The sequence below is a fragment of the Glycine soja genome, chromosome 14 (assembly GCF_004193775.1).
Source record: "Glycine soja cultivar W05 chromosome 14, ASM419377v2, whole genome shotgun sequence".
NCBI classification, from domain to species: Eukaryota; Viridiplantae; Streptophyta; class Magnoliopsida; order Fabales; family Fabaceae; genus Glycine; species Glycine soja.
The window spans coordinates 47,578,933-47,605,739 of NC_041015.1; the positions used below are offsets into that span (position 1 = coordinate 47,578,933).

At 30.5% G+C, this 26,807-nt stretch overlaps 2 protein-coding genes across 6 annotated transcripts; one reads left to right on the top strand and one right to left on the bottom strand.

The window, feature by feature from the left end:
- The first annotated feature begins 1,958 nt into the window (after positions 1–1,958).
- On the top strand, positions 1,959–20,688 carry LOC114383396. 2 transcript variants are annotated; one of them, XM_028343067.1, is made up of 6 exons: positions 1,959–2,089; positions 7,621–7,700; positions 7,809–10,953; positions 12,756–13,619; positions 19,440–20,223; positions 20,479–20,688. In XM_028343067.1, the coding sequence occupies exons 3-6, from the start codon at positions 7,825–7,827 to the stop codon at positions 20,490–20,492; spliced, it is 4,791 nt and encodes a 1,596-aa protein (XP_028198868.1). In that variant the 5' UTR covers positions 1,959–2,089; positions 7,621–7,700; positions 7,809–7,824; the 3' UTR covers positions 20,493–20,688. The 2 variants fall into 2 exon arrangements, with proteins under 2 accessions (XP_028198868.1, XP_028198867.1); XM_028343066.1 differs by lacking the exon at positions 20,479–20,688 and having other exon boundaries at positions 19,440–20,303.
- On the bottom strand, positions 16,610–25,139 carry LOC114383397 (ubiquitin carboxyl-terminal hydrolase 26-like). Of its 4 annotated transcripts, none has more exons than XR_003660498.1 (4): positions 24,964–25,139; positions 17,910–18,152; positions 17,046–17,276; positions 16,610–16,826 (listed from the first exon to the last, which is right to left on the bottom strand). XR_003660498.1 is itself a non-coding variant. In XM_028343069.1 (4 exons), the coding sequence occupies exons 2-4, from the start codon at positions 18,028–18,030 to the stop codon at positions 16,776–16,778; spliced, it is 339 nt and encodes a 112-aa protein (XP_028198870.1). In that variant the 5' UTR covers positions 18,031–18,152; positions 24,964–25,139; the 3' UTR covers positions 16,610–16,775. The 4 variants fall into 4 exon arrangements, 3 of the variants coding, with proteins under 3 accessions (XP_028198870.1, XP_028198871.1, XP_028198869.1); XM_028343069.1 differs by having other exon boundaries at positions 17,974–18,152; XM_028343070.1 differs by lacking the exon at positions 17,910–18,152.
- Positions 25,140–26,807: the final 1,668 nt, after the last annotated feature.

Sequence of the window (26,807 nt, forward strand, 5' to 3'; positions counted from 1 at the left end):
CAATATTTTTTATAACATTTTTTTCTCTTCATCTATCAATCAAATCACCCATCACCACATTCCATACTTTTTTGAAGAATATATACTAACAACACACACATCCTAATGCATCTGTAAACAAGTTTTTTTCTATTGATTAAGATTAATTAAAAATCATAAAATCACGATACAGAATTATTTAATAATACATAGAATTCACCAACTTTTATGATTTCTAATAATAAATTTCAATCAATATCAAAAGAGCGGATTAGAGAATATATTGTTATAAAATTTACCGCATAAGTAACATTGTTATACTTCATATATATGTGGTTGTGAAAACAGCTTTTGGAAGAATCCTTCTTGTTTAGATTTGGTGATGTGTAAATTTACTGAGAAGTGTTAAACTTGTTAATTACCGTAACGCTGAGGAGCAGCACATGCATTGATAATGGCATCCCTGACAAACGAGACGTTTTGTTTGGTCCCAAAGTAGAAGTCTCTCTTCACATCTTGGATGCAACTTAAGACATCTAAGGTGTGACTTTTGCAACCATTGTTACAAAAGTTGCTGATATCAGAGGCACTCACGTCTAGCACACCATCCAGTTTGATTATGTATCCATGTTTTCCCCAGCAAGAAGGTGGGTATGGGTGTCTACACATATGTATATGTTGAAATTAATAATATGGATTATTATAAAGTAAACAAAGGTGTTTTCATTTATATATATATATATATATATATATATATATATATATATATATATATATATATATATGGGCTTAGATTTGCATTTTTCCTCGGTTCAGTTGTATCTGAAATGAGATACACAAAAAGTCAAGTTTCTTTAATTTGTCTATGAGGAAATTTCTACAAATTAAGAGTAATTAAGGAAATAGAGTTTATGAAGGCAAATATTTATGTGTAAGTTGTTTGTATATAGTCTTAGAGGAAATTAGGTTAAACCATTTTCATATAATTTTTAAGCTGTTTCCATAAGTTATCTCATTTCGTAAGTTATTTTCATAAATTCTTTCAATTGCTATTACAAACGTTTATGCAATAAGATAGTTATTAGCTTAACTAAAGTAAAATGATATATTTAATATTTTTAATATCAAAATTTATTTCTATTAATTTATCATCTTGACGATTTTATTCCTATTGTTTAAAATCAAAGAATTTCTAACCTTAAAAAATAATTTAATCGACAATTGACTATTGAGTGTATGAATGTTATAAGAAGGTTTTTAATTAAATAAAAAATAGAATGAAATTTTAAATAAAATAATAAAAATAAAATTGAGAAGAAAAAAAGTTAATAACTTATAATTAACTTGCATATTTTTCACAAACTATTTCAAGTATAGTTTACAAAAATAAAATTATTTGAGAAAATAAATTACTAAAATAAACTTGTATGATTAAAATATCTTATAATATCCTCAAAAATTTTACTATACACTATTATTTTTGTATCCAATCGGAATCAAAGTGTTAAATATTTACTTCAAGATTATTTATTTTATTAATTAATATACTTATTTATTGATATAATGAGGATTATTGTATTTTATTTATTGATATAATGAATTAGCACACATGATAAAGGATTAATTTACTTCTAGAAAAGAAAAAAAGAATAATTTACTCATTTTACTTCATTTTTCAAACAAGTCTTCATTATTAATATATGTGTGAAGTCATGTATAGGAATCAAACCTTTTGTCATGGTTTCTTGTATATATTTCTCACACGATAACGTGTGAGTGCCGGGCTCAGCACAAACATAACAAAGTTGAAAAGGAATTTATTCTTATTCATGAACCCCCATAAAATTAAGGAATAATCTGCATCTTCATCAATTCCTTACTTGTCAAATAAGGAAAGATGAATTTCCTCTTTAAGTTTTATTCTTTCATTTAGCGATACACATACTTTTTATACTTCTCTCATCTAACTTTGATTTTTCCTATCTCTCACCAACATTTTCATTCTTTAAAATTGCAACTCCACATCATTCAATTAATATTGTGTTTCGCAGCAATAAGGTTGTATCTGAATTCTTGACCTTCTTGACATCATATATGCACATATCTTGAGGTACGCATCTCAATTCAAATCTTCAGTTTAGTTTAGATTTTGTTTAACTTCTGCAATTCATATTTTACATCCATGTTAATAATTTAAGTTGTTGATCTTATGAAGTTTAACTTCTGCAATTCATATTTCTGCAATAAAGTTTTTCGTTTGACGTATATAACAATAAAGTTGTAGTTTTAAATACAAGTGAAATGATCTATTTGATCTCTTGTATTATTTTTTTAGTTTAATATTTTATCTTTGAAAAAATTTACTTTAATTCTCTATCTTAATTAGAAGATTTAAAATAGTCTTTTAGTTAGTAAATTTAATAACATTAATAATATAAAATATTTTTTTTTCTTTCTAAACATAAGATTCTATATACACAAGAAAAAAAAATCAAGAAACCAAAACATCAAGAATCACTAATCATAAATTACAAAATTTCTGAACTATGGAAAGATGAACTTCCTTTTGAGGGCGCCCACAGTGCTTGTTGGTGATTATGAGAATGAAATCGCAGGCACAATGGTCCTTTCCACATTGCTGGCTTGGCCCCAAAATGGAGGTTGCCTTCCTTCATCGAAACGTGTATCTCATAATGTGTCTCATAGGCTTGACTTTATTGTAATTTAGGTGTTGGCCAGAATTTGGAGGGAAAAGACTTAAATGTTTGATATGAGAGAAAAAATGATGAAAGATAGACAACAGATAGAACGAAAAAATAATAGATAATAACAATTTTAACCATAAGAATCATTTCAAACCGGTTAAAAAGTTTTTTTAGATAAAAGGTCAAAACCAAATTATAAAAAAAGCTTGTTAAGCTTGACAAGCCGGTTTGTTTAAATAATAATAATAATAATAATAATAATAACTATTATTTATACCATTTTTATGACACTATAAATGACAGATGAAGTGACATAAAGTGCTTAGAGAGTTCATTTGTATGTGAAAAATTTTCAAAAAGAAAAAGACTCAAGTTAAAAGGTTAATGCAACCAGATTAATACTTCCAAAGAAAAGAATATTTTGTAAAGACATTTTCAGACCATTTAAATATTTTTATTTGGCTATATTAGTATAAATCATCTCTAATCCATATATTTTTTAATATTATGCTCTTTTTTTCATTTTCTTTTGATATACTTTGTGTTTAAATAACTTGAATTCAATATGATTTTGTTTATCAATTATTTTTGGATTTATACATTACTTATACGAAATTTTATAAGTTTATTTTTTTAGTTAGTATTTTACTAGGTTTTAAAATAATTAATTGGTTAAAGACTTCTTTAAGCATGCTTTTTAGATAGACTCGTAGGTCAAGTCAGACTTTTATGTAAACCGAACCGAACCTTTAAAAAAAAGTCTATGACAGATAATGAGCCAAGCTCAAGCTTTGCGTATTCAACTCAAGCCTAGTAAGCCTAGTAAAGTTTGGTTTAACTTAACTCATTTCCACCCTAATGGTGACCTCCATGTGATTGCATTCTGTGTGTATGGTGATTGAATTTTCAAATTAGTTGAATTTAATTTGAATTTAGGGATTTTGGGATGAGTCCTTCGTGTTGGTTTTTTATTTTTTATTTTTAAATTAAAATTATTATAATGACAATTAAAATCCGTTACATTATTTAACATAGTTATTTTATTATAGCATAATTAATTTAAATATTGTGACTCTTTTAGCCATGTTAAAATATTAACAATGTTAATGTGAAACTGGCGGAACTATGAAGTTGGTTGCTTTATAAAATTTAAAACATCAAAATGAGAATTTTAAAATATAAAGAATCAAAAGCAAAAATTTCTATATTAAACTTTAATTTTTAATATTTTTCCTTAAATCCAAGTGATTTTGCCAACTCGTGACTTGCTTGCAATATTTAGTGTTAGCTTAGGTCCTAAATTTTTATATACGGATCAACAAAAATGAATAAATAGATAAAAAAGATTGATAATTTTGTGAAATTAACTTTATCATTGTTAATTAATTTATAAATTTTATTATCTACCGTCAATATTATAAAAAAATACTAGTAAAAAATAATTGATGATACATTTAAAAATTAAAATAATAATCATTTCAAATACTTTTTTTTCCGACACAAAAATTATTATGAAATGGAGATACTTTGTGAAAATATATTTAATTTTAAATTCTAACAGTTACCGACATTTTTTAATTACATTAAATTGTATTTTTTATTTTCATGAGTATAGTATTATCTTTAAATTCAAATTAAATTATACTTTAGGTTAAGTTTTAACAAATCCCATTATCTTAAAAATGTTATTCATATCATTTTTTAAATAACAAATATTATTGATATCACTGTAGTATTATCTTTAAATTTAAATCATATTATGAAATAGTCTGTAGGTTCTCATACTACTACAAGTAGTAAACTGCTCCGAAGTTCGAGTGTCGAATTTACACGGACTCTGTTTGTACTTAGATTAATGCAAAATCAATTTAAAATGATCATACTACAAGTAGTAAAGTATGAATTCTAGATGCTTGCAAGAATGCAGGACATAAAATGATCATTCTATGTCTAGCAATGACTTTTCTATGAAATCTTTTTTTTTGTTCTATTATAAGTTATCCTCTTTCGAGCATCTAAACCCTAAAACCAATGCATGCATACCTTCTTTAAATCTTGTTTAGAAGTTATCATCTTCTGATCGTCTAATCCCTAACAAAATATAAAGATGAATAATGTAAGATGAAAGCATAAAAGATAATAGAATAGAAAACACATTTGCATTGATAAATAATGAGTACATCATACATCTCTTTGACTTTTTAGACCTAACAGACCCTAACTAGGGATGGCCATTGAGGGGCTTAGATGGGTATAAGAACTCATGGAATAAGAGGAGTGAAAGAAATGGAGTAAATGAAACCCCTGCTACAGGGGGTTCTGTGTTATGTTCTCTTTCATTTGACTCTCTTTTTATAGTTGTTGGAGTGGACTTGAGCCTAATGCTAAAAATCTTCTTTAGTGATATTTTTTTTTTATATTTTTTGGATTTGTTTTGCTTTTAATCAAATCATATCTTCCTGAGACTTCCTGATATTTTAGATATTTTCTCGACCATTTTCTTTCTTAATCTCTCTTTTTCATATCTGCAAGCCACAAATAAGAAAAATATCAAATCTTAATATTTAAACCAAAGATAACTATTAAATAAATATTTTTAAAGATATTTTTAATATATTTTTATTATCGGAATAACTCATATTTAGCAGTTATCACAACTCCTCTGAGAACACAATCTTATGTATGAATATGAGAACAACTAATAACAATCATCAGATTAAGATTAAAAATAGTAGTCAATTGAAATTAAAATATTAAAAAATTCAAATTAAAATCAAATATAACTATCAAATAACTAAAATATTTATCAAACAAAAAATAAAAATCTATAAAAGGTCTTAATTATCAATTTTTAAAATATCTCAATTAACTCATCACCACCACTATAACCATCGCTGCCACGATTACATCCATCACCATGATTGTCATTGTTGTTGTCGTCGCCTTGATCATTGTTACCCCCGCCACCACCACCATGACCACCATCACCTTTCCATCTTGACTGTTGTCGTTGTTACTACCATGATTGATGCTACAATCATCGCTACCACTACCATGATTGTTGTTGCACATCGATGATAATGGCGATGGCGACAACAATGACGATCAAGGTGGTAGAGGTGGTGACGATCATAGTGGTTAAAGTGTTGATGAATTAATGGTAATCTTGAAGAAGAGTGATGGGATGATTGAGATATTTTAGTACGCAATAATTAATATCTTTTATAGATTTGATTTTTGTTTGGTGAATATTTTAGAAATTTGATAGTTATATTAGAATTTAATTTAAATCTTTAAATATGTATATCACTTCATTTTATAGATTTGATTTTTGTTTGGTGAATATTTATATCACTTCATTTTTTGTACTTACCTTGAACAAATATTAAAATAATAAATGTTAGGCTAAGTAATACATTTGGTTCTTTATCTTTTTTTTATATTCAGTTTTGTCTTTTATCTTTTAAAAAAATTAATTTAATCATTTATCTTTTAAATTGGGTTCAATTAGTTCCTTCTATCAGGTTAGAATTAAAATTGTTAATAATATTAACATAATGACGGTTAAAAACTATCACAAAACAATACTTATGCACTTCGACGCTTTTATGCACACAAAATTGAAGGATACCTATTATTTAGACAAAAACATATGCTAAATTCCAATCCTGGATCTCTTCTAACTATTGATCTGCAATTTCGATCATCCTTTTTTCTCTCACTATTTTACTAACTACATTTTAGAAAACCTGTAATCTAGATTCAATAATTAATTTTGTATATGTTTGATTTCTTTTATTTTGTTTCAAATGAACCTTAGATCTAACATATTTATTTAATGTATCATAAAAAAATAATTTCATTAATTAAAACATAAAAAATAAATAAATTAACATATTTAAAGTTGAAGGTTAAATCAAAATTGTGGATTTAAAAAAAATATGAGGACTAAAGTTGTGAAAAAAAGGCGATGAAAATTGTGGACCCAAACTTAAAGGGAGACCACAAATTACAATTTACCCTCAAAATTATAAAATTAAACTCCCTTTGTGAAGAACTTTAAAACTTTCATGCTTGATTTCTCTAATACAATTTCTTGAATCTTAAAATTGATTAAGGATTTTTTAGATCGAAGCATTCTGATCTAAATGCCAAAATTTTGTAAAACTGGATATCTATTGAAAGAATTGAGCATATAATGTTAAACATGTGCATCAGAAAATAAGTTTCTTCAACCTAAGAAACTTGACCCAATTTGTTCTCTTCCATTCTTGATTGGAACAATATTTTTAAAGTTTCTTGGAGGAGAGTTGGCTTGGATTCCTCCTTCAATTGCATAAAACATGAACTTAAAGCATAGACCAAAACAAATTGGATTTCACAAAATCACTGTAGCCCTAATAAGTAAACTACAAAATATTGATTCAATTTAGTTCTCACATGTTTTAATAAAATAATTTGATTTTTCACCTGATTGAAACCCATAGAATAACAAAATCTCTTAATCAATTTTAAGATTCATGAAATCCTATGAGAGAGATCAAGTACAAATTTTTTTAATGTTATTCATAAAGGGATTTTCATTTTTTTAATTTTTAAAGATTATGGTAACAACTAAAAATAGTCACCCTTTAATCACACGTGTGGAAATATTTCTAGACGTGTAACTATTGTTGTGTGATAATTTTAACCATCATTATGTTAAAATTATTAACAACATTAAATTTTAAGCGGATAAAATAACTAAATTGAACCAAATTTAAAAGATAGAAGATAAAATTAAATTTAAAAAAAAAACATGAAAATCAAACTGAATTTTAAAAATCCATATGTGTAATTTAGCTTAAATGTTATTATATACATATTTTCATGTACGCATACCATATACTATTGTAGTTCTCTGTTTACAATTCTAATACTACTTTTTTGCCCATAGTTCGAGAAAGGTATCCAATCTGCAACATCAACTACTTTCACTTCCGTTCTTAAATACAACAACGTCAACATCCATCAGAGGTATGTAAGAGATATTATTACGTTACTCTTTCCTTTAATTGGATCACTACTCCCTAGTTTGCTTAACATAATATTAAGCTAAAATGTGATGTACTCATTCATGATTAGGACTGTGCAATTACAAATGGGGGATATCGTTGTTTCCATCGTAGCAAAGTTAGCAGAATATACAGTGGGCCCAATTTTACACCATGCTCGATACTTGTGCTGTTTCAACAACATTGCTGGGAATCTTCTAATTGCCAAGGAAGAATTGGAATTAACCCGAAACAGTGTGAATGAACGAGTTGAAGAAGCTATTAAGAGGACTGAAAAAATTGAACCAGCAGTTGAGAAGTGGCTGAAAGATGTTGAGAAAGTTTTAGAAGAAGTGCATATGCTCCAAGGAAGAATTTCAGAAGTAAACAAGAGTTATTTCAGAAGGCAATGCCAATATTTTCTTACAAAAAAAATAGCAAGAAAAATTGAGAAAATGGCTCAACTCAACCACAACAGCAAGTTTGAGCCATTTTCTAAGATTGGCCAACTTCCAGGAATGAAGTACTATTCATCCAAAGATTTTGTTCTTTTCAAATCAACAGAATCAACTTATAAGAACCTTTTGGATGCTTTAAAGGATAAAAGTGTTTCCATGATTGGACTAGTTGGACTAGGAGGCTCAGGAAAAACTACTTTGGCGAAAGAGGTTGGTAAGAAAGCTGAGGAGTTAAAACTTTTTGAGAAGGTTGTCATGGCAACAGTCTCTCAAACTCCAAATATTAGAAGCATCCAAGTGCAAATTGCTGATAAGTTGGGTTTGAAATTTGAGGAAGAATCAGAGGAAGTTAGAGCACAAAGACTATCAGAGAGATTAAGGAAAGACACAACTCTTCTAATCTTGGATGATATATGGGAAAACCTAGACTTTGAAGCTATAGGTATTCCATACAATGAAAATAATAAGGGGTGTGGAGTACTCTTAACCACTCGGAGTAGAGAAGTATGCATTTCCATGAAATGTCAAACAATAATTGAGCTCAATCTCTTAACTGGCGAGGAAGCTTGGGATTTGTTCAAATTGAATGCAAACATAACTGATGAGTCCCCATATGCATTGAAAGGCGTTGCAACAAAAATTGTAGATGAATGCAAAGGATTGCCTATTGCAATTGTGACGGTGGGAAGCACACTGAAGGGCAAAACTGTTGAAGAGTGGGAATTAGCATTGTCAAGACTAAAAGATTCTGAACCACTAGATATTCCAAAAGGCTTAAGAAGTCCTTATGCCTGTCTTGGATTGAGTTATGATAATTTGACCAATGAATTAGCCAAGTCCTTGTTCTTGTTGTGTTCTATATTTCCAGAGGATCATGAAATTGATTTGGAAGATTTATTTCGATTTGGAAAGGGAATGGGCCTACCTGGGACTTTTGGAACAATGGAGAAAGCAAGGAGGGAGATGCAGATAGCTGTTAGCATCCTCATTGATTCTTATTTGTTGTTGCAGGCCAGTAAAAAAGAAAGGGTGAAAATGCATGACATGGTTCGTGATGTAGCCTTCTGGATAGCATCTAAAACTGGTCAAGCAATTTTGGCAAGTACTGGAATGGATCCAAGAATGTTGATAGAGGATGAAACCATAAAAGATAAGAGGGTAATATCCTTATGGGATTTGAAAAATGGCCAGCTTCTTGATTATGATCAATTGAATTGTCCATCACTAGAAATTCTCTTGTTTCATTCTCCCAAGGTTGCCTTTAAAGTATCAAATGCTTGTTTTGAAAGGCTAAAAATGATTAAAATCCTGGCATTCTTAAGATCTGGCTATAATTGGAGTTCGTGGGAGATACCACTTACATCATATCTCACCTTGTCACTGCCACAATCAATGGAGTCATTACAAAATCTTCATACTCTGTGCTTGAGAGGTTATAACTTAGGTGACATCTCCATTTTGGAAAGCCTACAAGCACTTGAGGTTCTTGACTTGCGGGGTTCTTCTTTTATAGAATTGCCTAATGGAATCGCGTCATTAAAGAAATTGAGGCTTCTGGATTTGTTCTATTGCACAATTCGGAATTTGTGGCCAAATGCTTACGAGGTTATAGGAAGATGTTTGCAGCTGAATGAATTGTATTTGTGTATACATTCACTTGTATGTCGGCAATTTCCGCATAATGTCTCTTTCTCAAGATTAGAGAGGTATGTTTTATTTAATAAAATGAACCCCTGGAGCCGGGGGATTTACCGAGGGATTGACATATTGGAGGAACATAGACCATGTAGAGCTTTATGCATAGAAGGTTTTAATGCCTCAGTTCAAAGTTTTATATCATTACCAATCAAGGATTTCTTTCAAAAAGCAGAGTACCTTCATTTGATGCACCTTGAGGGAGGTTACGAAAATGTAATCCCATCCATGGATCCACAAGGCATGAATCACTTGATTTTCCTAATCCTCGAATATTGTCCAGAGATAAAATGCGTCTTTGATAGTACCAATGCTGATCTGCTGCAAACTGAAGATGCGTTCTCCAGCCTAGTCATTTTAAGCTTGTTAGGATTGGATAACCTTGAAGAAGTGTTTCATGACCCCTCTTCCAGATGTTCTCTCAAAAGTTTAGAAAAGCTAACCATAGAGAGTTGTAGACAATTGTACAATATTTCCTTTCCCAAGAACTCAAAGCTATGCCATCTCAAGTTATTGACAATATATAAATGCCCGATGCTAACTTGTATCTTCAAGCCATCCATTTTCCAAACTCTAGAGCTGCTAGAACATGTGGTCATATCTGAATGCTATGAATTGAAGCACATAATAGAAGAAGTGGAAGAAGGGAGTGTTGATTATGTTAGCAGTCAAAGTCGTACCTCTTTGATGCTCCCAAAATTAAGGGAACTTACTATTTATGGATGTCAGGGGTTGGAATATATATTCCCTATGTGTTATGCTCATGGGCTAGCAAGTTTGGAAAAGCTGAGCATTAAAGTTTGTGGTAAGTTGAAGTATGTATTTGGCAGTGAAAAGGAATATGATCTTACCGTGTACCAGCACCAGAGTAATTGTCAGACTATTCACATCAATTTCCTTAATTTGGAAACCCTACACTTGATTGGGTTGCCGAATTTGGTTGAGATTTGGCCTAAATATTTTCATCTACATTTTCCAAATTTGAAAAGGTTTCAACGCACTTATTGTCCAAGACTGCCTGACTCTTGTGTGCGTAGGGTGATGATTATTGATTCAGATCTGCAACAAGACTCAACTGCAACGGTAATATATTTTTTCGAAAATGATTATTTCTTTAATGGCACGTAATTAAATGAGTTTTTTTATAAAATAGATACGGTGAGTTGTGAATATGAATTGACTTTTTATGGATATGAATTATGAATAGATGTATGGCGATAGAAACTGTATTTGTTTAATTAGTGTCCAAACTACTTTATGTCTGCTTTAATTTTAGTTTTTCTTAATCATTAATTAAGATTTACTGCATGTTTGATTGTTCATTTATTGCTCCTTGATTGAACAGTCACTTTAAGAAAGAACTCTTTGATTTCTTTTGGATTCAAGGTACATCAGAATCTTGACTAACGATATATTTGGTACAAGCATGGACAAATATTTGGCAATTAGAAAATAATATTGAATATTTTAATAATAGAAAGAGTAAGTAGTTGAACAATTTTTTTAAAAAAAAAAAGACCAAGTAATTTAGCCAATAGTTAAATTATGTTCGACACACACATTAAGCTAATTTTCAAACTTTTTTATAATGTGAAATAACATGTTTAACCTCGTTAATAATACTGATACATAAATTTATTTTAATAATTCATAAATTTTTAAGACACTTCAAGTAATATTTTTTAAATGATAGATTCTAGTTTTCTGGATTTTATTATCTTTTTACCCTTAAAATATTGAATTTTCATATTTTTTTATATAAATTGTATTATATATTTTTATCATTATACTATGTACATCATTTTTTTTTCCAATTTTAGCATTATATGTACACTTGAAGATATTGACGGTGATAATAATAGGTTTATTTTATTTTTCCTATTATTTTCCAATATATTTTTATATTACTTAGTATTTATTTTAACAATTATACTAATCAACATAATGAAAGGTTGATGTCTAAGTATATGTTATTTTTATTTTATTTTAAACTTGATTAGGAATAATTTAAAATGTAATATTAGATTAATGATTGAATACACAATATGAGAAAATATAATAGTTGAAACTAAAAAAGTAATTAAAATAGTTCATCAATAAATAAAAAATTAATACAATTTAAGTTAATTAAAAACTAAAATTATAAATAGCACAAAATATAATTAAGACTTTAATGCACCAAAGGAATTTTTCTCAATTGATTGAACATATTATATGAGTTATTGTAAATTCCTAAGCTTGGATTTTTAATTTTTATGGATTAAAAAAAATATGAAGAATATAATGCTCATTAAAACATCTCATACATACACCTAAAATATAGCTTGTAAATTCTAATATATATTTATGTTAGCTTCTGAGAAGACATGAAAAAGATAAATTGAAGAGGATTGTAGTATATGAAGACAACTCATATTGTCATACACAACACTTAATTATTTGCCTAAATGAAATTGAATAACACTATAATTTATGATTCATGTTTTGTATATATTATAAATATTTTGATCAAAACAACATATAACATATAGGTATTTATCAAACATAATATTATAATTGAACCTGTAAATTGGGAATAACCTAATGTATAATTTAAAATTAAAAAATACTTGAAAATTTTATAAACATGCAATTACCTACTATTGTTCCTAAGTGAATTCTAATCAACATTTAACCTTATAATTAACACTTTATTTTTTTAAATGCTATTTAGTTATCACATTTTACATTAATTTTTTATTTTCATGGCTGCATTCTTTTTAAACAACAATATATTGTAAGTCCTTGAAGTAAAAGTATTCATTTTCTTGGTATGTTCTTTCTTTAGATTGGAAATAGAATTATCACTAGTAACAAACTAAAAATGAATTTTGTTATGTATATAGGAGAATGAATTACTATGCTTGGTTACCACCACATGCAACCAATTATCCGATCAAGTGCTTTCCTCTAAACTTAGACATGTACTCAAATTTAGATACCTTGGTTTGTTTGGTCTTGGAGTAAAAGGTCTTTTCCAATTCCAAATCAGAGAACATGAGAGCAACAGAGAACTTGCTCCTTTAAAATTGGATCTAACTCATGCTTACTTGGGGAATCTACCTGAGCTCGAGTTCATATGGAAGGGCCCCACAAATTTTCTAAGCCTTCGGATGCTTGACATGATTGATGTGAATGGATGTCCAAAATTGAAAGCCATCTTCTCTCCTACCATTCTTAGAAGCTTACCAATGCTGACAAGACTGGAAATAATTGATTGTGAGGAATTGGAGCAAATATTTGACTTAGGTGATGCACAAAGCCTATATACTTGTTCACAAGAAGTGTGCTTCCCAAATCTCAGGACTATTCGTGTCCGAAAGTGCAACAAGTTGAAATACCTTTTTCATAATTTTGTATTTGGGAGTGAAAAGGAACATGATCTTACAGGGCTAGCAAGTGTGGAAGAACTGGACATTGAAGAATGTAATGAGTTGAAGTATGTATTTGGCAGTGAAAAGGAACATGATCTTAGAGGGTACCAGCACCAGAGTCGTCGTCAGACTAATATTCACATTTACCAAATTCTACGGTTGGGAACTCTACGGTTGATTCGGTTACCAAATTTGGTCGACATTTGGCCTAAATATTTTCATCCACATTTACCAAATTTGAAAGTGCTATGCATTGATTGTCCAAGACTGCCTGACTCTTGTGTGCGTAGGATGATGATTATTGATTCAGATCTGCAACAAGACTCGACTGCAACGGTAATATATTATTCGAAAATGATTATTTCTTTAATAGCCCGTAATTAAATGAGCTTTTTTTTAAATAGTTATTATTTCTTAATTCATTTTTGGGGTGCGTGAGTTGTGAACATGAATTGACTTTTGATGGATATGAATTATGAATAGATGGATCTTGAATAACACTATAATTCGTGAGTTGTTGATTCATTTTCGGGGTGTAGTTGAAGACAACTCATAATGTCATACATTATCATGCTTCATGTTTTATATATACTATAAATATTTTGATCGAAATAACATATAGCTTCACTACTACAAAATGTGTTTTTTAAGTCGGTTCTTTGGGTCATTTAACGACGGTTTTTAACTGTCGTAGAACGCAGTGTCGTAAAATGGCATGCCACTTTTTACGACGGTTTTTGAACCGTTTTCATATAATTGAGTTTTTAAGACGGTTATTTGAATAACCGTCTTAAAAAGTTGACTATACTAAGACGGTTATCAAATAACCGTCTTAGAATGTATTGTTTATTAAAGGCATCTTTTAGTGTTACCCGTCTTAGTATAGTCCACTTTCTACGACGGTTATTTGAAAAACCGTCTTAAAAAGTTGACTATACTAAGACGGTTATCAAATAACCGTCTTAGTATAGACTATATAATTAAGACTTTCTAAGATGGTTATGAAGAAACCGTCTTAGTATAGTCAACTTTTTAAGATGGCTATATAAAACCATCTTAGCATAGTTAACTTTCTAAGACGGTTATTCGGAGAACCGTCTTAGAAAGTCTTGATATAATTATACAAAGACAGTTATCCAGATAACCGTCGTAGAAAAAAGACTATACTAAGACGATTTTTCCCACAACCGTCTTAGTATGTCTAGTGTAGAATTTATTTTTTTTTGCTTGTGTTTTATTTTTTGTAGTTTGTTAGAATTTTTTTAACTTTAATAAACATTGATATGAAGCATAAGTATACTACTCATCATTTTTAAATACAAAATAAAAAATTTACATAGTCTACATTTTTGCAACAATTTACATTACCATACAATAGAAGTTTCAACTAAGTGCCATTAGAATATCTAATAATGGTTGTAGCATAGAAAAGCCTTAGCTTAGAACAACATGCAACAATAAAACAACATAATCTCAAACTGCAGAGAGACACCAACAACCAAAAGAACAAGTTAAACACACAACACCATAGAACAAGTCATTGAAGTGATACACCAATAAAAATCTAAACAGAGAAATAAATCATTTTTATTATAGCAGATAGTGTATCATCAAACCTCTTTTTTTTCTTTTTTTTCAACCTGTTTCGGGACATTTTGTTTAGTAGTTTAATTCAATATTTGACAATAAATATAATGTCGTCTAACAGTGTCTAGAGTCTAGTGTTAGTGGGAGAAAGATGAAGATAAAGTTTACAAAAAATGAAGAGCATTAAGTTGAAAAAATAATTCCAATCACCCAGCATCTAAGTAAACTTAAAAATATAATTTGAAATATTTGAAAAAGGCATCCAACCATTTATCGGCAACTGAGTTATATCCGCATAAAATCTTAATATATTAAGACTATTTATGTAAATTTTCTGCAATACAGTACACTTGGAATGAGACCATTACTAATTCCTTAGATTTGGTGATCACCTGAATATGTACAAAATAATCATGACTATTTTACTAAATAAAGTATTCTAGAATTCCAGAAAAATGAAATAAAATATTATAAAATACTAAAAAGCTTTCCTTTATTACGTAATCCACCAAATAAAATATTTGAAAATATTAAAATCTTACACGTCAAAATATTTAAAAAATTTACTTATAAATATGGTCAATAAATAAGTATAAAAAAACATTTATTAAAATCATCAACCTTACAAATTTTCATATTTCAAAAAAATTAATCTTTGATCAAACAATCTTAAAATTTTTTATTTTTTTTACTATGATTCATACTATACAAATTCTTAACCCGACACCATGCAATTTTAAGAGAGTTGCACAGGGATATACGTAAAGATGAAAAAAAAATTAAAAAAACAAAAAAGCCAAGACAAAATATAATTAAAGAACTAAAAATAAATAAGAAAATTCACGAACTAAAAACAATTTTTAAAAAAGTTTAAGGAATAAATCCAAAGAAAATGCTTTAATTCTGAATTACCTGCATCAATAATATCAGCTTCTAGAACACTGTTCAAGGATAGGAAGTTCTTCGCGTATATGGAATCAATGGTAACACAAGAGTATTTTTAATGCTGGTGGAAAGAAGAGAGACTCAATTTTTAATGCTTACCTATTTTTAATTGGTTCACAAGAAAATATATAAGAAAATATATAATATATTACCAAATACTGTATTACTGTGACAGGGATTAAAAAAAATTAAAGCTATTATGAAACACATCAAACAGAACAAAATGGTCACCTTCCAATTGCAAAGGCTTTATTACCAAATAGTGAATTACTACTTACTTCTTTTCTTCTTTTTTTTTCAAAATAGGTCTTAAATTAGATAAATTATCTAAGTCGTACAGGTGCTAATTTTTTATATTAAATTTCAAACTAATATTAGTAATATATATCAACATAAGTCACAATCCACTTTGTAACTTTTTTAACCCGTGGTTCACGTGATGACATTGATAAAGATCAATAAAACTTATTTGACTTGAGGTTGAGGATAACTATTAGTAATAATCATATTATTAAAATTTTAAGATATATAATTATAAAAATACTTCTTTCCGTTCTTATAAACAAATGATAATATATTTAAACTATTATTTGTTTCTTATAAAAACAGACAAGAGGGTGCATAACAAGATTTCTTTTAATTACAAAAGTATTTAACAGAATATAAAACATTAAAAAAATCAATATAAATTATTTATATGTACTTGTAATATTGATTATTATATGTACATATAAATAATACCATTGCTGCAGGGTTAAGGCTATGGACAAAATAATTAATAAGATCAACCATGGAATTATATTATCTCATAAAAGACTCAATCCTCTGCAAATTCACAACATGCTCACAACAAAGTCAAGTGAAAAAATATAACACCAGTTTTTTTGGATAAGCAAATATAAATATAACACCAATTGCAAGTAGTTTACCGGGCATAAAGTGAATATGAAGTCCTTCGATTCACCGCATCAAGAGAAATTGAAGTGAAAGAGTCTGAACAAAATTGACCTCCTGGTAGCATTGCACAAGAATATCAGAATGAACTAAACTAAACCCAAAATGCAACATAGCAGAGGGAAAATAAGAAAACCAAGAAAATGACTTTCAAATCTAAAGTACAATTTGTATGAAAATCTGAAACTGCAAGATTTATTTCTAAAAGACTAAAGTGCAAGAAATGGAGGATGGGAGCCACATAGCATGGCCAACTAAGGCATTGTTTTGGATTACCTCAGGACATGTCTTAATTAAAATTTGTCCAGTCCCATTTTCAAAATTCATTTTATTTGTTGTGCTCAACTGATCCTTGCATACTAGCATCTCCTCACTAGATCTAGTCAATACATTCTCTGAATCATTAACATGATCAATTGTTGCTGACATTCCTTTGGTCTCAATACCACCCCATTCTTCACAGAAGCATTTCCAATCATTCTCAGATACGATGGTTAAGCAACCTTCCTAGAATCCATAAAAGTGATGGAAGTAAGATAGGGGCAAGAAATTAAGTAACTAAAACTACACCCATTGAAATTTGTAAAAGGAGAAAGAAAGAAAATAAAAGAGCAAATGGAAATCATAATTTACTTGTTTAAATTTTTAAAGGGATTCAAAGCATACTAAAATAAGTGAATTTAGTTTGTCTCAAATAAAAAAAATAACGTAAGATTGCTTGACACAATTACAAAAAATAATATCAACTTTTTTTAACTAATGGTTGTTGTTGGTCCAACATCAGCTTCAGACGGAGCATCAAGGATTTTTCTTTTCCACCACTACTGCAACCTACAAAAGCATGTTCCTCGGCATGAAATCATCTAAAACCATTGCTTTAAAACCATCTTAATAGTATAGGGAAGAATAAACAATCATCACCAAACCTTTTCCTACTAGGTGATGTCGACTACATAGATCATATGATGCCACAACATTTTAAGCAAATTATGTTTATAGACTAACTATTGATTTGCCTATAGTTTTCTCTATATCGTGAAGGAAAAATTGGAGCTAATGAAAACAGGGGATACCGTTCAACCAGCCCAGCTATTTACAGTTTTCAAAATACAAGAAATAGAACATTAGTCCAACACCTACCCCCTTTCAGTCCCCTTTTTGTGGTAGTATGAATGGCAGGAGATGACACAAAATGTTATCATACCATGGTCTGGATATATAATACTTTCCATCTAGGCAGTTTCCATCTAGAATATCCCATGCAAGTGACTTCATCGATTCTCTTCTATCCCGATAGGTGTCAGCTGACACCACTGTCATAGCCCCATGAATCAGGCAATCCCGACAGTGGTTATCATGAGACAATGCTGGTCCTCCACCATACTGAATTTCAAAAGTCAATAAAGGGAACATGTCATTTATATTATAACAGCAAATGGCCAGAGCCAAAGTAGCAATAGGGACAAGAATTTGGGGTAGATATACAAATAAACTATAACAAAGAAAATCATCATTATCTAAATCTCTCAGCAAATCATGGACTTCCTGTTAATTATATTAGATACAGTAATTCATTCAGTTAAGTATACACTGTTCAAGGACAGAAAGTTCTTCGGGTATATGGAATCAATGGTAACCGTGTTTGGAAGCTTTGTCCTCCGATGATTCTTCTTGAGGTGATTGATTAATTCAAGCGGCTTCTTCGGAGCCCCAACCCAGAGTTGCTCACTCCACGCCTTCAAAACAAAAGTAACGATAAGAAAAGCATCCAAATACAACAGAAGCCTAAATAAACTCAACACCACGCAAAAGTAACATCTGTTACTACATAACTTATCTCATTCCAAAAGAGATGAACATAACCAACTAGAAATCCCTAATTAATGCATTTAATAGTCCGTGCAAAGAGGAAATTGGAGAAATGAAGGAGCGAAGGTGATATTATGCACCTGAGAGAGTTCAGAGAGCAGGATCGCGGGAGTGACACCGCTTGAATAAGCAATGCAAGTCTTGAGAATACGAGAAACGATCCAACTCCATCCAAGTCCATCGGCATCGTCATCATCTTTGTTTCGATATCCTTCCAGCGATAATAGCTCAGATCTTGCGTAATCCACGAATTTGAGGAAAAGATCTTCTTGCTCTTCTTCCTCCTCCTTTTGTTGGCAATGGTCTACATCCATGGCGGAGCCTACCTTTGTATTGCAGGCATAATCTTGTGCTTGAACCCTAAATGACTCATCCCTCGTGCGTGAAAGGCTTTCGAGAAACTGAAACGACGGCGACGACGCAATGTGTTTCATGATGACCGTGAAAGCGAGCCAGCTACAGAATTAATAATTAGGGTAACTTAAACAAAGACGGTCCTTCAGCCAAACCCGTCTTTGTTTAAGTTTCTCATATTTACAAAAATGCCATGGACTAACATTCTAAGACGGTTCTATAAGACCGTCTTAGAAATCACGATGTAAAAAATCAAAACTTTATTTCTAATTACAAAAATGCCACCGTGTCACATTCTAAATCGGTTATTGATAACCGTCGTAGACTGTGTGTCGTAAAATCAAGCTTTTTTAGTAGTGCTTATAGGTATTTATTAAACATAATATTATAATTTAACATGTAAATTGGATTATCACAACCTAACAATGAATTTTGTTATGCATATAGGAGAAGGAATTACTATGCTTGGTTGCCACCACATTCAACCAATTATCCGATCAAGAGCTTTCCTCTAAACTTAGACATGTACTCAAATTTAGATACCTTGGTTTGTTTGGTCTTGGAGTAAAAGGTCTTTTCCAATTCCAAATCAGAGAACATGAGAGCAACAGAGAACTTGCTCCTTTAAAATTGGATCTAACTCTTGCTTACTTGGGGAATCTACCTGAGCTCGAGTTCATATGGAAGGGCCCCACAAATTTTCTAAGCCTTCGGATGCTTGACATGATTCATGTGAATGGATGTCCAAAATTGAAAGCCATCTTCTCCCCTACCATTCTTAGAAAATTACCAATGCTGACAAGACTGGAAATAATTGATTGTGAGGAATTGGAGCAAATATTTGACTCAGGTGATGCACAAAGCCTATATACTTGTTCACAATTTGTGTGCTTCATAAATCTCAGCACTATTTATGTCCGGAAGTGCAACAAGTTGAAATACCTTTTTCATAATTTTGTGGCTGGTCACTTTTGCGATCTGAACTACTTGAAAATAGAAGACTGCTCTCAGTTACAGAAGGTTTTTGCTTTTGAATGTGAAACTGATGACGATGGTCAAGAAGGGATTGTTAAGGATGGAGAAAAAGTACTACTTAAACTGCGACGTATAACACTCAGCAGGTTGCCAAACTTCAAAGAGATTCACCATGGATTCAAGTTAACAGCTTATGTTAGAGAACATGACATAAATGATTGTCCTAAATATTCTCCAAGTTTATATCTTCACACAGGTACAATTCTCATGTCCTTTTACTAGGAACAATTCCTATGTCTTGGATATTACAATGTTAAGTGAGATATTATTTCAGTATAAAGTTGTTGGTCGATGATGAAGTCCTTAATTTCATATATAAAGCTTTAAAGATGGAACTATTATACTTGCTCTAAGTTTCAACTCTTGGTATTTTCATTACATTTTCTTACTGTTGGAACTCTTGTTTTTGCTGCATGGAATCTCTCTTATAATTAAACCCTTATTTAAATAGAAGAGGAAAGATGAGCATCGAGCAAAGCGTACGAGTGTATGAGTCTGCGGAAGAGAAAGATGAAGACTAAAGACTTGATTCTGCTGCCTTACTGACTTTGTGTTCTTTACTCCATTGTGATGAGTTAATTTGTACTTTTTAAATTAATTTCATTGGAGGATTAATTCCTTGCTTGCTTTTTATTCTTTATTTTATTATTTGGTCAGCTTCTTTCTAGACTTGTTTTAGTTTGTAAAGTTCGATTTCATGGTGGTTTGTTACCTTGTTGCCTTTCTATTATTTATTTTACCATGGGTAAATTACTTTTTGGATCCCTCTATTTATTTGAGTCTGTACTTTGTTGTTAACTTTGCAAATTTCGGTACCTAGTTTTGAACCGCCATTAAAAACTTTGCTAATTAGTGTCATTCTATATGCCACTACTTAAATTTTAATTTATTAAAACTTCAATTTTGACATTTAATTTAATGAAGTTAAAACGTTGTCACTATAGTAATGTTTTTTTCAAATTTAATTTTTCATAAAAAAAAACTATTATATTTTTAACCAATGTTTTTAAAATTGGATTTGTCATTGAACGCATCAAATTACTGGTTTTTGGCCGGATGTGAGCCGAAATAAATTCATCCTCTTTTGTTGATGATTTTACCATAATGACATGGGTGCACTTTTTTTCATGCAAAGCTCAAAGTTTATTCAGCTATGGTCATGGCCGCATGTAAGTTATCAGTTGAGGGACTTCACTCGTTAGATTTTTTTTATTTGTTAATGTATATAAAAAAAGTTGTTCCTAAAAAAAACTATATATTGTCTCTATGTCATTAATTTTTTTTAATTCAAAAAATCTATACAAATATAAGTTATTTAATACAAAAATTACATACTCAAATTCAAACTATTTAATTTAATTCTCATTATTGTTATAATAATAGAATAAAAAACCCACCACACATTATATAAAGGACACATCCCAAAAATAATAATAATACTTATTATTAAAAGTAAAGAAACTAACAAGATAGAAAATACATATGTATAGTTTAGATGAGATAAAATAGAATCATTATTTTATTTAATTTTTTAAAAAATATATTAGTTTATTTTATATTTATATATAAAATAAATAAAATAAGATAAAATATTAAATTTATTTTATACTTATATATAAGATAAGATAAGATGTCATCAATAATAGATAATTAAAATTGCTAAAAATTAATTTAAATAGAGGCTAGAATTTATTTTATATTTATATATAAGATAAGATAAGATAAGATAAGATGCAATTAATAATAAATAATTAAAATTGCTAAAAATTAATATAAATAGAGGCAAGAAGAATCAAGGGACGCTAGAAAAACATAGAAATAAAGAGGAAAGTGAGATAAAAAAAAAAAGTTGAAAATGTGAGAACATGCATAAATGAAAGGTCATGTGACTATAGTATATGATAGGCGGAATTTTCTTATGTGAAATTTATGAGATTTGAAAGTCAACTTAAACTTTTATGAGAAATGTTTGGTCTCATGATTAATTTTTAAAATTAAAAGGGATTATTAATTTTTTTTTCCAAATGTTGGTGAAAACTTAGAAATATATTCTTTATCCAATGATATACTTGCTTCTAAAGATAACTTTGATTTTGCCTATAATAGTTGAAAAATGTTTTTCTGCAATAAATTTTATAAACAATAGAATGTGAAATAAAATTGCGTGATTGATTTACCACATCACACGACGTAGTCAGATGTGCTTAACAAATATTGAACTAGGCTTTTTGCTGACAACATGCAAGCCTTGATATGTACTAAAAATTGGTTACTAGGATTTCATATGCAAAATAAATAATGTGTAATAATTATTGTCTTTTAATCACTTAACTTGAGTTTATTCTAATATTTATTATTATTTTGAGTTTTAGGAAAAGAAGATGAAGTGTGGAGATGGAGAAGGCTTGAACTATTTCAAATATGGAATCATTTGTTGTTGAAAATGTTTAAGTTTCATATTTTAGATTTATTGTTTAAATTTTCTTTTGTCAAGACATTATTTATTTTATTATGTAATTGACTAATGGTTGAGATTTATTATATTTATGTTGAACTTAATTTGATTATGTTGTATTTTTGTAGAAATTAAAATTATTTTAAAATTAGGCCCACGAACCAACCCGTTTGACTCCCGGGGTCCGCGAGACAGGGGCGGACCAATTTATTTAGTCCGTGTAAGAATACGGGGCGGACTGACTAAGTCCGCTGCCAATGCAGGCTTACGCGGACAGATCTTATGCGGGACGGACTGGCCCGCTTACCCACCCATACATTTTCTGAATGGCAAGTGACTTTTTCACCATAATACAAGGTTAAGGGACCCAACCTTATATTCCATTCTCCAATGTTATACAACTATGCTATAAGCTATTGGCTAGTTACTTTGAGATTTCAGTTTCTCATTGAGGAAACCTTTCTGATAGGTAATCTCCACGAAAGATGTTTGATGTATTTTTTTTTTTTTTTTGTCGAAACAAATCCACTTGATATTATGCAATTCTTAAGTTTTGATTTTAATATTTTATATAAATAATTCATCTCTAAAGTTTTTAAAGAATAAAAATAAACTTTCAAGTCTAAATTCCAAGAGAAAAAATGAAAATATACTCTTTCTGTTTTTATTTATAAGATTATTTCAACTAATTTACGTCTCTTAAAAAGTAGTTAATTTAGTTAATCAAATTAAATTTATTAATTAATTATACTATCATTCTAAAATTATTATTTTTTATTTTTTCTATCCACTTAATTATTTCTTATTAATGTTTGGAGAGAAACTAATTAAGGTGTGTAGAAAAAATAATAATTAATGCATCTAAAAATTAAAAAATGATTTTATAAAAAAAAGATAAACAAATTTCTAAAAAAGGTTTTATAATTAGAGACAAACAGAGTAGTAAGTGAAAATAAAAAAATATAAAAATGTGTGTTACTTGATAATTTTTTATCATTAAAATAAAGTTGTATATGAATATTTTAGGTTTAATTACTCATTTAATCTCTATAATATTTAGATTTATCCAATTTAGTTCTTATAGTTAATAAGTGACTTTTTTAGTCCTTATAATTTACCATTTAATTCCCGATAGGTCCTTACCGTTAAAATTATTTAACACCGTTAAATTAGTGTTGTTAGCCATCCTTCCCCGAACTCCCTCTCTTTCGGAAGGCCCCGGTCTTGCAATGGATACTGCATTTCCACCCTCACCCTCATCGTCGGCGCCCGCTGCAAATAGTAATTGTTGTTGTCGTCAACTATGAAGTCGTGAGAATCTGAACTTGAACCCGTGGTTGTTGTTGCTGTTGGAATCAAATAAGAACTCGAGGTTTATACGTGGTCGATGGGTGGTTGTAACCATTGTTGATGGCGTTGGAAGAATAGATCTATGGTGAAAATGAGATGGAGGGGAGCGGCGACAAGGATGAAAAGAAACAAAACATTTGTCATCATCGTTGAGTACTATATCTCAAACGAAAAACCTCATCGTACATCGTGCCATCAAAACCTTCCTCTCCATTTCTCGCCTTTGCATGTGTCAGAAACGACAGTGCGCCGATTTTGTAGCGGGCGTCGACGGTGAGGGTGGTGGGGTGAAAGTGCAGTATCCGTGTTGCAAGGCGGGGGCCTCCCGAAAGAGAGGGAGCTTGAGGAAAGGATGACCGACAACACTAATTTAACGGTGCAAATGGTAGGAACCTATCGGAAATTAAATGGTAAACTATATGGACTAAAAAAGTCACTTATTAACTAGGGACTAAATTGGATAAATCTAGAAACTATAGGAACGGGTAATTAAACCTTTCATAAAATATTACAATACAAAGATTACTTATGATTTTACTGAATTGAAATTGAAGCTCAACATGGAGGCACAAGAACTTCGGTTTCAAAAGAACATAAGCACAAAAACCAGACGAAACACCATTCTTATACTATCATAAATTCATAATAGAAATTTAAGAGCAGACTAAACAAGAGAAATGCCAGGAAGACACTCTCTAGCACACTCTTTTGATTGAAATTTATTGGCAAACTACAGAATCAGGTGAGAGAAACATTAAATATGACATGGAACCCACAAAATGTTGTAATTTTCAATCAATTTCAACCAACAGAAGAGTGTGTTCAAAAAAGTGCGTTCGTAACATTTCTAAACTAAACAATAATCAAAGATAAGCTCATAAGGCAAAGTATATTGAATGAGAAACATTCAAGAGTTGGTAGATGCAAGTATGCAACAAGGGGTTGAAAAGAACAAAGCCTTGAGTGAAATTTAACACAATAGAATGGGTAAGAGCAAGGGATCAATTACACCGCCATAGCCTAATACCCAAAGTCAAAAACTTGAGTTAATTTTCAGAGACCCAATACAGCAATGAGTGCTGCACTGAATTTTTGCATGGGAAAAATAAAAGGGGGGTTTGGAATTGGAACCTGAAGGGAGCATGAATTGAGGAAGCGTGAGAGAAAGAGCATGCAGCAGGAGAGTGAGTCACACGCGCGAGTTTGCGAAAATGGGAAAAGAGTTGGAAAGAGAAACAGATAGATAGAGTAAATAGAATGCGAAAATAACAAGAGTGTTGTTTCTTTCTGTTTCTGCTAGGAGGAGTTCCGTGTCTGAGTGTTAGATCGTGCTATTGTTGCAACCGCACACGTTGTTTGCTACGAATCCAGCGGTCATGGATTGACTTTGATTTTGCCTATGACCATTCTACCCCCATCTTTTTGTTAGTTTTATCAGTGTAGTCAGTGAAGTAGTTTACAAAAACTCACACCCTCTACTCAAGTAACTAAAAGGACCTCACATTATATTGAATTTACATAGCATATATCTCGTGTTTATTTCACATACTATTCTCTGTTATTCCTGAACATGTAACATGAAAATGTTATTTCTTGGTATTTTAAATAAAATGTTTGGGGATAAATGCCTTGTATGCTTATATATCTTGCCATTTATCTCATATTTTTATGACTTAAAATTTTGTTTTAATCACTTTTAGGCTAATCGATTAACTAGTAATTAAAATGTTTGGGGATAAATGCCTTGTATGTTTATATATCTTGCCATTTATCTCATATTTTTATGACTTAGAATTTTGTTTTAATCACTTTTAGGCTAATCTAACTAGTATTTAGAAGTAGTGTTAATGTTTCTAGTAATTTTGTTAGTTTTTTATGTTTTATTGTAGGAAAAGAAGAATAATTGAAGAATATGGAAGGATAGCATTTGCAAGGTCAAACTAAAGCTTTAGAAGCATATTTTGAAAGCCCGGAGCCATCTGTTAGATTTCATCTTAAAACCAATTGGCATTAAGTGAAGTTGCCCAATAGATATATAAGCTGCACTTATTGGACTTGGTGCGTGAACCACAAATGGTGGGTACTCGTCGCAGCGGAAGCGAATGAGAGGTCCCAGAGTCAGAGCCTGTTCTGATACCATGTTAGATTTCATCTTAAAACCAATTGGCATTAAGTGAAGTTGCCCAACAGGTATATAAGCTGCACTCCTAGGATTGAGGCAAATGTGGGACTTGGGTATTTTCCCAATACACCCCCTTCACGCCCAACAGATATATAAGCCGCACTTATTGGGCTTGGTGCGTGAACCACAAATGGTGGGTGCTCGTCGTAGCGGAAGCGAATGAGAGGTCCCAGAGTCAGAGCCTGCTCTGATACCATGTTAGATTTCATCTTAAAACCAATTGGCATTAAGTGAAGTTGTCCAACAGGTATATAAGCTGCACTCCAAGGATTGAGGCAGCCGATGTGGGACTTGGGTATTTTCCAAATACCATCATTGTGTTCTTTACTTGCTGAGGCTAGACTTGAGGTTGAGTTTAAGAATGTAGAAAATTTTATTTTGCTTGTTGACCACTGAAGTCAGGCGTAAGGACCTTCAAGTGCACCTCTGATGTCCTTTTTGTGAAGCTGGGCATGGGAAGCCTGATGATGGGCGTGGGAGTGTTGATGTGGCATTAGTAAGGCTGAAACACAAGGATAAAATATCACATTCAAAGGATTGTCGATACTTGTGGTTTATGGAGCGATCTAGGGCATTGTGAGGGGCGGGAAAGCTCTCACTTGTTCTCTATGGCTTCCCTACGATTCTCATCATTTTGTGCATAATTTTCCTTCATTTTTGCATCTTCTCTTCTTTTAGTTATGTAGTTAGGTTTAATTCTTCGTGGAAATTGATGCAATTGAACTTATTTGTATGTTTAGATTCAAGTTATGAATCTATATTTATTGTTCATTGTTAAGTATTCTCTTCTATG